This window comes from Danio rerio, chromosome 2 (genome assembly GCF_049306965.1).
Source record: "Danio rerio strain Tuebingen ecotype United States chromosome 2, GRCz12tu, whole genome shotgun sequence".
NCBI lineage: Eukaryota > Metazoa > Chordata > Actinopteri > Cypriniformes > Danionidae > Danio > Danio rerio.
Window position 1 is genome coordinate 55,273,105 of NC_133177.1, and position 15,315 is coordinate 55,288,419.

The 15,315-nt window shown below is 37.1% G+C and overlaps 1 protein-coding gene and 1 long non-coding RNA gene across 6 annotated transcripts in view; one reads left to right on the forward strand and one right to left on the reverse strand.

The window, feature by feature from the left end:
* LOC141378974 (uncharacterized) overlaps positions 1-15,315 on the forward strand; it is an 87,752-nt gene that overhangs the window by 19,231 nt on the left and 53,206 nt on the right. The gene's annotated exons all lie outside the window — the stretch shown is intronic.
* Positions 6,688-15,315, reverse strand: part of scn12aa (sodium channel, voltage gated, type XII, alpha a) — a 155,030-nt gene continuing 146,402 nt past the window's right edge. The window contains exons 22-27 of one of the 3 annotated variants that reach the window (XM_068212913.2): positions 13,624-13,896; positions 11,275-11,328; positions 10,281-10,422; positions 10,087-10,187; positions 9,728-9,998; positions 6,688-9,418 (exon numbers count right to left, since the gene is read on the reverse strand). In XM_068212913.2, coding sequence (XP_068069014.2) covers positions 8,193-9,418; positions 9,728-9,998; positions 10,087-10,187; positions 10,281-10,422; positions 11,275-11,328; positions 13,624-13,896 — 2,067 coding nt within the window. In that variant the 3' untranslated portion in view covers positions 6,688-8,192. 3 annotated transcript variants of the gene reach the window in all.

A 15,315-nucleotide genomic window follows, 5' to 3' on the forward strand; every position in this document is an offset into this window, starting at 1 on the left:
ATCACTGCATTAAATAGTTTACCATTGTTTTGCACCATGTCTTCAAAATATGGACATTTATTTTACCACAGTATTTTCAGTGGAGTTTGTGATCGCCTACTGTGATTGCGTTTAAACAGCCTTTACATGCATGTAGCCCATTAAAAGATGAGACCAATCAGGTGGAGCCTTTCCATCCTTAACACCATGGCGATGAGAAAACAAACCGATGTATCTTGATTGAGTGTGTTTGCGTCCTTAAATCCAGGAAGTGAACAAACGATGAACTTCCATCAGTCCCTCCTCTAATCTGGCTCTAATCTCATTTACTCTCTGATTGCGTTTTTTTGCCGTCTAAATAAATAGCCAAGGCCTTTCTGCTCTTATTTTATTTTAAAAATCATAATTTTTATTTTGGTTAATGTAGTTTGTTTGTAGTGGAAGATGAGAGGTGCATGTGCGTGTGTATATGTAATTAGTTATAGTGCAGTTTAATCTTTAATAATGGGTTTCCTTTAGTCGAGCTTAATCCCAGCCACATGTTCAGATGTTTAAACATCAGATCAATTACGCAGGCACATTCATTAAAGTGGATTTTTTCCAAGCAATCCAGAGACCCAAAGAATTAAAATGAACATGTGCAGGAGATGAAGAGTTGTAAAAGAGTATCACAAAACATGAGACAATTAAATAAATAAGTAAATGAAACAAATCAGGTTTGAAATGTACATGGAGGTGTATATGAAATGATGATGAAAAATTTGGGTAAAGAAAGAAGTAAAGCATAAACAAATTCTAAAATAGCAAGAAATCATTTTTCACACAAAAAAATACATGCTGAACATTGATTTCAGAAGTACTAAGTATAAAACATTCAAAATTTGTGGTGTAACGGATCACAAATCCTACGGTTCGGATCACAGTATGGGTTTTTACTCGCAGATCGGACTATTTTATGGATCAGCCAGAAAAGGGAGAAGACAAATGTAGTTTGTTTCTATTTATTACAAAAACATTTAAAAAACTATTTAACAAACAGAATTTATAACCTGTAATTTCATTAAAAATTAAATGAAGAAAGAATTAGCTGAATAAAAATACATTGTCAAATATTCAGTACTGTGAAAAATGCACTGTTACTATACTGTTGCTGATAATGCTAAATGTAGAAATCGTAAACGTTATAATTTGTGCAACCTATATATATTATTAGGCTCGTTTTCAATAAAAGATTCAGTCATTCACTTAAAAAACTTCACGTTTTATTGCTAGATGTGTCTTTTTTGTAGAATTATTCAGTGGCATATTTTTGATGGCTGGTTGTCACCACCTATCCGCTTTTTAGGTGTGACGTCACGCGAAGCGACTTCCGGGTCCAAGCGCTCTATTCAACTGAATAGGGAGACTCATGAAATGGTAACAATAAACGTTTACAAAGCGATTTAATGCTTTTGAAAATCCCGATCGCAGTATATATGTCCATGCCTAATATCCGATGGCCAGAAAGTGATAAATTTTTTTATAAATTAATACATTTTTGGTATTTGTTATGCAGCAAGCCCAGAGATTGTTGTGTACATTACGATTTTATATAAAATTAACTTTAATGTGTGATAGGAATAAAACGTGATCATAAACGAATGATTTCTCCACTCAAATGAATGGCGGCTTGGACCCGGAAACAGTATACATACGTCACAAACATGTCACCACTTAACAAGCGGATTGGTTAAATATTGTAATTGACGCCTACAACTTTCATTTTTGAGTGTCGTTAAATGCATATGATGTTGATTTTAATCTTTACCATAAACCCAGTTATCCCAGTACTTCTGTTATTTGATTCTTTGTAACTTCATAACTATCTCAAAAGACTAAAGGCTAAATTGCTTTCTTGATTTTTGTGTTTTTCAAACACAGATTTGAATGCAGCGATTCGATGGATTAATAAACATATGCAAATCACCATCATTTTATAATTTATGTTGCGTGGGTGTTGAGATCCCAATCTTAATGATAAATCGTGCAGCTTTAACGGAACACATTAATGCAGGCTAAACAAGTAGTGACAGAAAACCCCTAAAATAACCTAAGAAACCCACCTCACCCTGAATAACCATCCACAACTTTTTCCATCTTCATTATATTTTGCAGGAAAGCCTAAATGGTGTCATACATGTGATTTGAATGACGTTAGAGGTGTTCTCTCTGCAATCGTTGCAAATTTAGGATTAATCTACAAGTAAAAAAAATGTAATAGCCTAATCCCTGGGTCACATGTGTTCTGAACCATGGGTTTTGATCTGTATGAATCACGGATCAACCGTGGTCCATTACACCCCTATTCAAAGTGCTTGACATTCTGGGTATCACATAAAATAATCATTAAAAAACTATGATTGATAAATAAGCTATGCCATCAAAGTCATTCCATCATTTGTTTAAAGTACCGTATTTTCCGCACTATAAGGCGCACCTAAAAGCCTTAAATTTTGTTAAAAAACGGCCATGCGCCTAATAATCCGGTGCGCTTTATGTGTGCACGGAGTTCAAAAATCTGTAAAAATGTTGTGTGATTTCGGAAAGCGCTCCGCTTGATTGGCTGTCGGAGCATTTCCCGCCGACACGTAAAACGCACACTCCGTATGCAGCATCAATAAATCAATCAAAACCACATATGTTTAATGATCTCCGAAAATGGCACCAGTGAAGAGACATTTTTACGAGGAACACTTCAAACTACAAGCTACTAGTCACGCGGTTGTAAATGGGAATAGAGCAGCTGCGAAACAATTCTACATAAATGAATCTATGGTTCGGAAGTGGAGGAAACAAGAAAATGAACTGCGCCGAGTTAAGAAGACGAAACGGAGTTTCCGCGGGAACAAAGCAAGGTGGCCACAGTTAGAAGACCAACTTGAATGAATTCGGAGCTTGCTGTCATTCCGGGAGGACTAACAAAAGAACTTCAACCGCTGGATATTGGTGTAGACGGCGTTTAAAGTGAAGTTGCGAGCTGCGTGGGAGCAATGGATGACAGACGGCGAACACACTTTTACTAAGACTGGTAAGCATGCCGGGCGAGTTACGCCACCATATGTGAATGGATTGTGGATGCCTGGGCAAGGGTGTCTGCTTTAACTGTTGTCCGAGCTTTCGCAAAAGCCGGAACAGCCACCCGGCAATGAGACTGACTCCGACAATGATGAGAGAGAACCCGGCGTGTTTGATGACGAAACTGCCCAGCTGTTCAATTCAGACACAGAAGATGAGGACTTTGATGGATTTTTGGGAGAAGACTGATTGAAAAAAATATTAATGTGAGTGTATTGTTAAATAGCTAGTACAATAAAGTTCAACTAAACTATGTTAACTGTTTTGCTTCCATTACCTTTTTTGCAGACAGTGTATTTTAGCGTGCGCCTTATAATACGGTGCGCCTTATGTATGGGTCAAGTACAGAAATAGACCCCATAATTGAGACTGCGTCTTATAATCCGGTGCGCTTTATAGTGCGGAAAATACGGTATCCCAAAATTATGTCCGATTAAAATGAATTTAGACTGCATTAGCAATGGATCACTTAATTAGATTTATTGAATGTTTTACACTGCAAAAAATGCTTTTCTTACTTATTTGTCTTGTTTCCAGTCCAAATATCTAAAAATACTGTCTTGTTTTAGGAAATATTATGGCAAAATTTGTGAGTCTTTCTTTTAACGCAAGCAAAATAAAGTGAGTTTTTCTAAAAAAAAATAAAATAAATAAAAAATAATTCTGCCAATGGGGTAAGTAAAATACTCTTGTTTTCCCTTTTGACATAAGATTATTTAGCTTACACCCTGTTGGCAGATTATTTTACTTGTTTACAGAGAAAACTATAAATTAAAGAGATTATTTCTTAAAACAAGGCTATATGTTTTGTTTGTCTAGATGCTTCTTGATTTTAAATGTGAGAAAGCATTTTTGCAGTGTTAGACATTTTTATCATGGACAAACATTCCTGAATTGAATGTTTAAATTCTTTATATACTTGGAGACCTCTGAAATAGGGGTTAAGCTAAAGGAAAATGAATAAATGAATGAATGTACATGGAACAACCTTCAAAACTGAAAAAGACGACTGCATTTGTAAAAGGTAGTTTTAAGGTCTGTGACTGTGTGACAGAGAGCTGAAGTGCGAGTGCATTTGTGTGTAATTAAAAGAAGTGATTATTTTCCGCTGGGATAATCCTGGAGGTCCAGCTGGTCAGCGGAGGATTTGAACACCCTCACCCTGGGCTGGAGAAAGGGCAAACGCTCAGGGGATGAGGCCAAATTGGCTCCACAACCAAAAGCAGAGAGCAAAAATTATGTACACCGTTATAAAATCGACAAAAACTTCCCCGTTGTTCCTATTACAGTTTTTCTCAGTCGCTTTGGTGCGTTTCTCACAACACTAGTGCTTTTTTGCACAACATTTAATGATTTTCTCAAAACAAATAGTACAAACTGCAAAACCTAGCTGATAACCTGCAAAAACGCGTCACATGCTCAAAATGGATAGTTCATTCCTCAAAAGCAAGTATTCATGTCAATCAATGTGTCAGTGCCATCAAAATGTAAAGTTCTGACACCGTTGTTTATGAACAATATAGTCAAATGGCTTAGTCATGTTTTCATCATGACAGTTTACTCTCTACATTTTTTCAATGCAAAAAAAGTGATTTTGGTGACACTGCCTGAAAATGCTCAAGACAGCACTGTATACTATTTGCACAGCCATTTGAAAACTACAGTAAAGTTAGACATCAATGCATTTAGTGAGGTATTTGAGTACAAGACACTGAATATGTATGTTTCGCATTTTTTACTGCATTTGCTCTTTGCAATCCCAATTTATTCCCAGCATTGTGCAAAAGAATAAATACGCCCTTATTTACAACAAACATAAACTCCCTTTAGGTAGAGCTGTGGACAACTGTACACAATATTGCAGTACATATTAGAACTGAGCCTACAACATACACAGGTCTGTAAATCATTCATCAAATTGTTCAATTTTAAAGCCATGTTCAGGAAAATAAAGATTTAAGTTTGTTAAAAAAAATTAGCTTGACAGATTTTGACAACTAGTTGAACATATTTGTATGTAATGACCTTAAGTAATAAAATGAAGATTATTCGTTTTATATAGAATGACTATTCAGCATTTACAAGTTTAGTTCATTTTGACTGACATGACATAAGCAGATGATAATGTTTTAAACAGCAGAGAGTTGTTTAAAAGCAATTGATTCATGTCCAAAAGCATTCGCAATTTGTTGAAAAAAATGAGAAACTGCTACTAGGATGTGCACAAATGACTAGTTGTTTTGAGAAATGCATTACCTGTTGTGCAAATGTAAATAGCGTAGTGAGAAATGCACCAAAGCGACTGAGAAAAACTGTAAGGAAATACTTGTCAAACTGTTGTTTTGCATAACTCAAAGTCAGTAAATAAAAGTCGATAAAAATAAAGTTGTTGAGGAAATATTGATTAAAGTATCTAAGAGAGTTTGATTGCATAAACATTATAGGTCAAATACCTTTATGTGCATCATTTTTTCCCACTGGGATTTTGAGAATCTGTTATTGAGCATCAGGGTTGTCACGATACTTGAATTTGATACCAATCGCTACTGGAATTTTAAAAACGCCCAACATTTGAGAACGTTCTTAAATGCTGCTGATTTCCCATTGTGTTCACATGCTCAACAGAAAAGACTGTGATTGGCCGTGAAGGTCATCAGTTCATCAAACTCACTGCTGTTTACTGTGAACACAGATACAGGGACATTAGAGCGTTTCAAAGTCACGTCGATCAGCTGATTTGTCTATAAGCTGACATACGAGCGATTTGCTGATGAATCGCGGCTTTAAAGTGATTTAGTGTTCTTGGATCTGTGGTTACACTCGGTAATCATGGGTGAGTTTGGTGAACGGATGACCTTCTAGGCCAGGGATGTCCACACTCGGTCCTGCGGGCCGGTGTCCTGGAGAGTGTAGCTCCAACCCTAATCAAACACACCTGAACCAGCTAATCAAGCTTAAACTATGTATGCTAGAAAATCTCCATGTTGAAGCAAGTTGGAGCTAAAGTCAGTAGGACACAGGCCCTTTGGACACCCCTGTTCTAGGCCAATCACAGTAATTTCTGTTGAGCAGTGTTTAAGAACATGCTCAACAATACTCAAATATTAGCAAAAATGGATATTTTTTTTATTTATTTCAGTATTGATTGGTACCAAATTCCAGAATCATGACAACCCTAAATTCAACATTGCATGTCTTGCGATGTGACTATAGTGGGTACACACATTGCGATATTAATGCTAAAATGATATTTATATATATATATATATATATATATATATATATATATATATATATATATATATATATATATATATAAATAATCACATTTATTGCATTAAAAAAAATGATTGAGGACATGTCCACGTGTTGTGCGTAGGCATAGGCCGGTATAAGATTCTGACGGTAGGATAACCTTGGATAAAAATATCACTGTTTCATGATACCACGGTATTGTGATTACCTCTCTAAAATAGGTTTTAAATGTCTGGTTAATATTTTTTTTTACCATTTGAACGCAATATATTTTATTTTGAGAAACATTAATAATAGTTTTGGAGCCATAAACATGTCAGGCTGAATAATGAAAATAAATTGACTTTTACTCTCTTCATTTATTTGAAAAACAAAGATTTCTTTACGATTTAAACAGCATCTTTAGATATCTTTTCTGAGGAAGATACTGTTCTCATAATGAACATCTCCTGAACATAAAAAAACGCATACCTTGCGCATACCTTAGGAACGGTAAAGCAGAACATTTTGGCGGTTTTGAAACCTTGACTTTTCTAAACCGCGGTATACCTTGAAAGCGGTTATCATCCCATGCCTTGTTGTGTGATAAGTTGATATATTAAATATTGTGAATAATCTGTTTTAAAATGCATCCATACTTTTTTTTATTGTGGTTTAGGTTTTGTAATTGCCTCTTAAAATTAACACAACAGAGTGAACATTTTGTGGAAAGGAGAGCTTTGTTTCATAAAAAAGGAGTAAAATATTGTTTTGAACACAGAAATATATATACCTGTACATGTTGATGATACATCTGTACGTCTTCCCATTGCCTAATGCACATTATATTGGTAAATGGTTAAAAATTTCCCAGGCAAATTTATGAAAATGATTTATGAAAATGAGTGATGAGGGTGTGTGATTTTAAAATGTTCTTTCTTATAGCAAATATCATTCGTATTATTTAGCCACATATGCAACACATTCAGAAAAAAATCCCCTGACATAAGAGCTAAAGTTTATTTTGGTAGATTCAATTGTTTTATTCTACATACAGTCATTGTATAACCATTTGAGTTGCTTAAAATCAGTCAAATCCATTTTAGGTCTGTAAGCTGAGTGACCGGATATTTAACCCAAAACAATTTGGAAGTTATTTTATTTTTTATTTTTATCCAATCGTGAATTAATTGAAACTTGTGGGCGTTGCATATCAAAATGGAGCAAATGATGAAAGATTACATAGATTCCTTCTTTGGGATAACATGCAGCAGTTGTGCACAATAATATGAGGAGCATGTACATGTGTTTATTTGAATAGTCTATTTTGATCTTTAATACTCTTCTTAAAACACAGTTTCCTGCCTGTGTTCAACAAAGAAAACAAAAACTCAAAAAGTTTCACTGCTGTCATTCAATCTTCATTTTATGGGCCTTTTTCTTGCACCCGTCACTCAAAATCAGTCACTCTCATCAAGTGTTATAAAAAAGAAAAGTGGTAACATTACCCACTTAATCCTGAGCAATAGAAAACTCTGTTTAGATGTTTGTAATCCTGGGAAAAACCTTTATAGGAAACAACATAATATCTGTGCAATATATTACAGTTGCGATATGTTCAACACATCTGTGCTGTAGTACATTCTCTACATGTACATCCTCGCTATGATATATCCATGCATGTCATCTATTTATCATGATACCGTGCCATATGTTATGACAGAAACAACAGGCTTTCAATATTTTTACAGATTAAAAAAGTGCAATCTTGTTTGCATGTGGACTTATCCTGATTAGGTTTGTTTACACACATCCAAATGTGGTTAAAAAAAGCAAATAATGACTGCCTACTATGAAAAGAGTTCCTAAAGAAAGGTCTCTTCGTATGTCTCTTCTGATTTATGAGGCTCATTGGATCTAGAGTCAGATATTAACAACTTGAAATGGTCCCTAGGACTCCTTGTTACTGCCTCATAGGATGGTGGAGAGGATGCATAGCACAGTGTACCCACCGTTTTCTCAGGGCCATAGTTCTCTTTAATCATAGACGCTATAAGACCTTCCTGCTCTGGAGCGCTGTCCTCTTCCGACCAGGGCGTCTCTTGGTTAATGTGCCTGTACAAGTAAGAAGCTTGCTTCATTTGCCGTCTAATTAGGTGTGCCCTATAGGCACGCTGGATCAGAGTTGCTGAAATCTCCTCCTGCTTGCGCCGCAGTGTAGTGGTGATGGGTTCGTGAGATATCTTAGAAGGGTTCGTCACCATGAACTTCTCCTCCATTTGTTGCTTCAAAGCATCCATTTCTCCAGTCTCCCCAAGGACGCGTTTGGTGAAAGCGAACAGGATGTCCAGGCAATGGATCCTGTCACCGTTGACCATGGGTAGATCCATGTGGATGAGTTTGATCTTGTTGGGTTTGGCAATCCTTAGGGGCTCGGAAAGGCTGTCAGCGAAATTGGAGAGTTTGGCGTATTCGATGAAGTGCGTAGCCTCGACATCGAACTTCTCCCAAACTTCGTAGAACATCTCAAAGTCGTCCTCGCTCAGAGGTTCAGTGCTCTCCTCAGTGGCCACGCTGAAGTTCTCCAAAATAATGGCGATGTACATGTTGACGACGATCAAGAAGGAAATGATGATGTAGCTGACAAAGAAAGTGATCCCTACTGAGGGGTGACCACAGTTGCCCTTAGTATTTGTTCCGGTGTTCGCAAAACTGGAGCTACACTCTTCCGGAGAGTTGTTCAGGATAGGATCCAGCAGGTTATTCCAACCGGCCGATGTGGTGATCTGGAAAAGGCAGATCATGCTGTTCCCGAAGGTCTCAAAGTTGAACATGTCATCAATCCCACCCTGCTTCTTCACATAAGCGAAGTTTGCCATGCCAAAAATGGCATAGATGAACATGACCAGAAACAGTAGGAGACCGATGTTGAACAATGCCGGCAATGACATCATTAAGGCAAAAAGTAAAGTCCTTATTCCCTTAGCTGCTCGTATCAGTCGAAGAACTCGTCCTATTCTTGCCAACCGGATGACTCGAAAAAGAGTTGGGGAGACAAAGTACTTTTCAATTATATCCGCCAGGACAATTCCTGTGAAAAAAGGCACATGATCAAAACATGCAATGAAGGTAGACTCTTAAAAAAAAATCTCTTGAAGAATTGAGAAATGCAACAATAGTATGAAAATCTTAAGACTACAACATCCCAGTTGAAAAGACCAGCTGGTGTCGCCTCCATGTTTCTTAACTAACTAAACCAAACTTGCTTGGTTTTGTCGTAATGGTGACCAGATAGACCAGTACCAAAGCATTAATTACTTTTAAACCAAGTTGGTCTTTTCAGCAAGGAAAGTATCTTTCCATACATACCACTTACCAGACTGGAAAGTCGTGCACTTACCAACGATGGACAGAATGACGACTACAAAATCAAATATGTTCCAACTAATGGTGAAGAAATAACAGCGGAGGGCAAAAATCTTGATGAGGCATTCAGTAGTGAAGATGACAATGAAGGCCAAGTTGATGTTATTGAGGATGGTCTCCATGCGAGCAGATTGTTCATCAGTCTCAACCATCATGGTTATCATATTGAGGATAATGAGCATCATGATGGTTATATCAAAGGCTTGCTTGGACACCAAGTCGAAGAAGAATCCTTGTAGAATATTCTAGATGGAAATGTATTTGTAGTGAGATTTTTGAAAGAGTACTTATGAAAGTAATTACTAGTTTTTAGTTACAATAATGTTAAATTACCATTGGTCTTGGAATTGGCTTCTGTGGCTTTTTAGATCCGAGTTTCTTCATTGCGTTGTAGTACTTTTTCTGCTCTTCGGTCATGAATATGTCTTGGCCACCTTTAGTACAAAGAACAACGGTTGGTATTATTTTCATGGAACACATTACAAGTCAAACAAAATGTTTTTAGAAAAGAAGTCAATCTTAAACACCTATCATTCTTTTTTGTTGATTGAAATTGTCGATAATGACACCGATGAACAAATTCAGGGTAAAGAATGATCCAAAGATGATGAAGATGACAAAGTAGAGGTACATGTAGAGGTTTATCTCTTTGATGGGCTGGTCCTCAACCTGACAAACAAGAAAAGCATAAAACTCAGAGGATTCTAACAATTATTAATAACTAAAGGAATTTTATGTAAATAGATATACAGTGGGGGGAAATACGTATTAAACATGTCATGTTTTTTTCCTGGCACTAATATTTCTAAAGGAGCTGTTGACATGGAATTAAACCCGATTTTGGTAAAAACCCAAACAATACAAACATAAAATAAAACAAGCGCTGACTCCCATATGGAGAATGAAGTCACATGTATTGCTTAGGTGTAAGTTATTAAAAAACTTCAACAAAGTGTAAAATCTTGATGGTTCTGTGGATCTCGTCAATCAAAGCTGATCTTTATTTTGCATTTTCTGTTGGATTCAAGTCAGGTGGTTGGCTGGGCCATTCTACAGCTTGATTTTCTTTCTCTGAAAGCATTTGCGAGTTTCCTTGGCTGTGTTTTGGATCATTGTCTGGCTAAAATGTCCACCCTGGTTTCATCAACCTGATAATGTAGATGTTGGACTGAAGCCCCTAATATTAATGTACAATGAGTAAAGGCAGAGGGTTGCTTAATAACAACTAAAAGTTTTCAGCTGGTTGTCTGGGCTTTCACTGCCTTTCTAAACCTCCCTTTCTTCATGTGTTCGATACTTTTTTTTTTCTATGTGTCATTTCCTTTTTATTACACATAACTTCATTTGTAAAACAATTAGTTTTGTTTTCTTTGCATATACGATTTACCAACATCCAGTGAAAATTTTAAGTCAACATCACCTTTAGAAATGTTTTCTGAGAAAAAATTTCCCCCACTGTGGCTGGTTTCTTTAGTAAATTTTTAAGCAAGCCTTTAATTTTACTAAAAAGAACATGCTTACTCCACGGGAATCAACGGCGGCATACATGATTTCCATCCAGCCTTTGAATGTAGCCTGAAAAACAGAATAAATCAGAATATAAGTATTAAATGATTCAAAATGCTTAAATATCCACCTAAAAGACTGCATTTTTTCAAATACATGCTTTGCGTCTAGGTGGGAACATCTCTGTCCATGCCTGACTTGATTTTTTTAGTCCTGGGTAATTACGCATTTAAGTTTCATTCCTTCTGTAAAGACAAAGACTTGTGACTCACTAAGAGTCAGCATGAATGCTATTAAGCTAGGCCATTTTGGGATGTTGTTGCCATGGTCACAGAAATTATAACCTGTGGTGATTGAGAGACTGTTCTTAGAGGTAAATGACAGGTTAAGGCCCAGCAAGGAGTTGCAGGACCTTGTAGATCTCTGGTTGCTTGGCTACCTCAGTAAATATGAGGGATTATTTTACAGCAGAATAGGATAAATGTGCTGAATGGGCTTCCTTTCAGTTACTGTATGTGAATTTGAATCAGTCAGTGTTGGATATTATGAATTTTATTCTATAAATGTCACGTGGACTTGTAATCAAAGTAAGATCCCCTTTTTACTTCATCTCCTTTTTGATTGGTGTTTTTTTGTGCAAGAACAGGATCCACATTAGGGTTGTGTCAATAGACGATGCCATAATCTATCACTGATGGCTGATAGACATCACAATGCTGAGCCGACATCGTAATCCTCCAGCTCGCCCACACCACAGCAGCAACCCTCTCACAAAAAAATACACATTTAGGCCACGTTTACACTAATTCGTCTTAGTTTTAAAATGGCATTTTAGAACGAAAACGATCCACGTCCACACTGGCGTTTCATCTACCGTTTCTAAAAAACGTTCTACACTATACCGCTTAAAACACATCACATGACCGCATATACACTCACATACACACACTCTGGCATGCACTGCAGCATATGCGCACGTCTGAGCTCCAGGCAGTCAGCAGGTGTTTTGAACACAAAACCGCAGAGAGCAGTGCAAGTGGGACTGTTTATCAAGCATATACCGCTGGATTGCGTCTCACTATAGTTGTTAAACATGATGTTTAATTTATTCTGTCTCTATCTAACGACTCTTTTGTCTTTTGAATCTATCAGGTAAGGTGTCATGCTGCGTTCACACCAGATGAGTGATTTACATGTTAAGTCAATGCAAACGTTCGAATAGACATACTGCAGCGCGAATGGTGCGAATGGCGCGGCGCGAATTGAGCGTTTTGCGCGTTTGATGCGAGTAACGTGCAATTCGCGCGTTTGACGCGATTAATGCGTGTTTCGCGCGAATCATTCGAGTTTGAAAATCTGAACTTCAGCTGACATTCGCGGCGCGTTAACCAATCAGAAGCTTGCTCTTGTGGGGGTGTGATTGTGACGTAGAACCTGTTGATGGTGTCCCGGGGGAAATCCTTCAGGCGACACCGACAACAAGTCATCAAACTGGGCTTGGCTCAGTCAGAAGCACCGCTGAAAGGCTCCGTGATCCAGGTTTAGTTTCTGGAGGAGTTTATGAGCTCACACAGCTGGATACACCTCTGAAAGCATGTAGTGGACTCAGACAGTGTCCTAAATGTATCAACGCTGTTTTTCAGTCTTCATAAAGCACATAAACACTGTTATTTTCTTCATAAAGTCCATGTTAGCCATTTAGCAATGAAGCTAGAGTCACCGGGCAGACAGAAGCCCTGCCCATCATGCGAATCCGTGGCTGTTCTGAAGTAAATTTGACGTGCGAATGAAGCGGGGTTTGACGCACGAATGAAGCGAGTAAACTCATATGTTCACGCAGCTATTTACACGCGAATAGCGCGATTTATCCGCACGTTCCACGTCTGGTGTAAACGCAGCATCACAGCATCAGGACACTGCTTCAATCTTTCGCTTTCACACTTGTATTTAGTAATTTCAGCGAAAACCTCAGATACTGATGGTTGGTTCCTGTTGGTTGTGCACCTTTTTTTTACCTACCAACTTGAGTCATGTGGAAAAAGTGATTGACGCGATAATTTGTGTGTGATTCATCTTTATTTATGATTTGGTTGTGTAAAGACTACACGAGTCAGATAGTTGAAACGGTAGGCTACAAATAATTATTAGTTATGAATGAATGAATTATTCATAAATAATTAATTCACTGCCGCCTACGACGACAACGACATCGCCCAATCACATGAGACCCAATAGCAAACCACAAACATTAAAATCAATTCTCCATAAACAAAATCAATGTTTGATTTTCACTCTGTTTTTCTTGGTCAGGAAGCCATTTAAAGAAAATTTAGTCCAATTCTGGATGCATTCTCAGATACTCACCACCTGCAGAAGTGAGAGGTATCCGAGTCCCACGTTGTCGAAGTTGACTTTCACCTTGGTCCAGTAGAACTGTGTATCATTCATGGACAGGCACTCTGTCTTGTTGTTGACAATGCTTGCATTGTGGATGAATCCTGTCCTATTGACACATTTGCCAAATTTCCCAGCAAAGAGATTGACGCCCATGATACTAAATATGAGCCAAAAGATCAGACACACCAGCAGTACATTCATGATGGACGGGATGGCCCCGATCAGTGCATTCACTACAACCTGCACAACAAAAAAAAACAAACAGAGCAATCATAATGCGTGCAATACAATGTATAACTGGATGCAGCAGAACATAAACTATTTATTAAGCTCTTTCAGATAAATAATACAGGTATATTTTTCATTTCTCAAGACATGCACAATTAATCATAACCGTGCTTCATCATTAAAATAATGCTGATTAAAAAAACAACAATTTGTTTTAACTCAAGAGTAATTGTTTCATCATATACTGTAGTGTCATGTTTCTATTTGTGTTCCATAGATGTTAGTTTATGACATGCTAGTCTTGTTTTATTTGAGCCCCCTTTTCCTGCTTCTCATTTGTTTTTTAGGATTTTCACCAACATTCCAACATTATTTTAATGTTTTTATGTTTAATTTAATCCATGGCTTTTGGTGTCATTTGATTGCATCTGTTTTGACCGTTTAAAATTGCAAACTGGTATTTCTTTATTTATTCTCATTTTAAAGCATTGCCTTAATTATTAAAACACTGATAATTGACAGAAGCAAAAAAATACACTGCTCAAAAACAAGGGATGGGTACTGAAACTTTGTGCTTTATCTGTATCGGTATTAAAACCGAAGTATCAATAAGCTCTGACGTTAACGGTTCTGCTATCAGTACTGGAGATTTATTGCTGAATAAACATTACTTACAGTAGCATAATTTAACTGACCAAGTTTTCTAATTGGGGATATTTGATATTCGTCTACACAGTTGGCAATCTTACATGAGAAATGCTCGTGTTTCTGGCGAGCGCGTCAAATATAAAAGCTTTCACAGTTCTCGGTTGTGCATGCGCACTGAGCAGAGGCCTGCATTAAGCACACACACATAGCTCGCGACACAGACTCGGGCTCACTTAGCTCGTAAACTTGCGGAGTGAACCAAATGGGTTGTATTTCCCAAACGCAGCAAGTTGTTTTCTTGTATACGCAGAAACTCAAGCAATTTGGCTAAGTGAAATATCTTTCAAAAGTGCATTTACTGCAGAGCAAAGTTTTGACTGCCTACCTACTAACGCTAACTTTACATCATCCACATCGTTATGTCAGCAGTCAATCACCTAAACTAGTATAACAGTAATAGTAAAATAAACACACACATTCAGTTAAAATGAAAGCAGTATTTTTCTGCAGCAGCCTAAATAAATCTTAAACATTAAAAATGCTTTTACATCAGCTGTATTTACAAATAGCCTATGATCAGCCTAATAATAAACTATGCTTACAAAATTATACAAAAAATGCTTGTTTTCACATTGCAAGATGCTTGAAAACTGTATCAAAAACACAGTAAACTCCCAAACAATGTTAACTTATTAATGTGAATGTGTTGATGAAATATCATAAACATTATTCTCATTTAACTGCATTTTGTAACTCAAAGAGGGTATTTTCATCTGCCGAGAC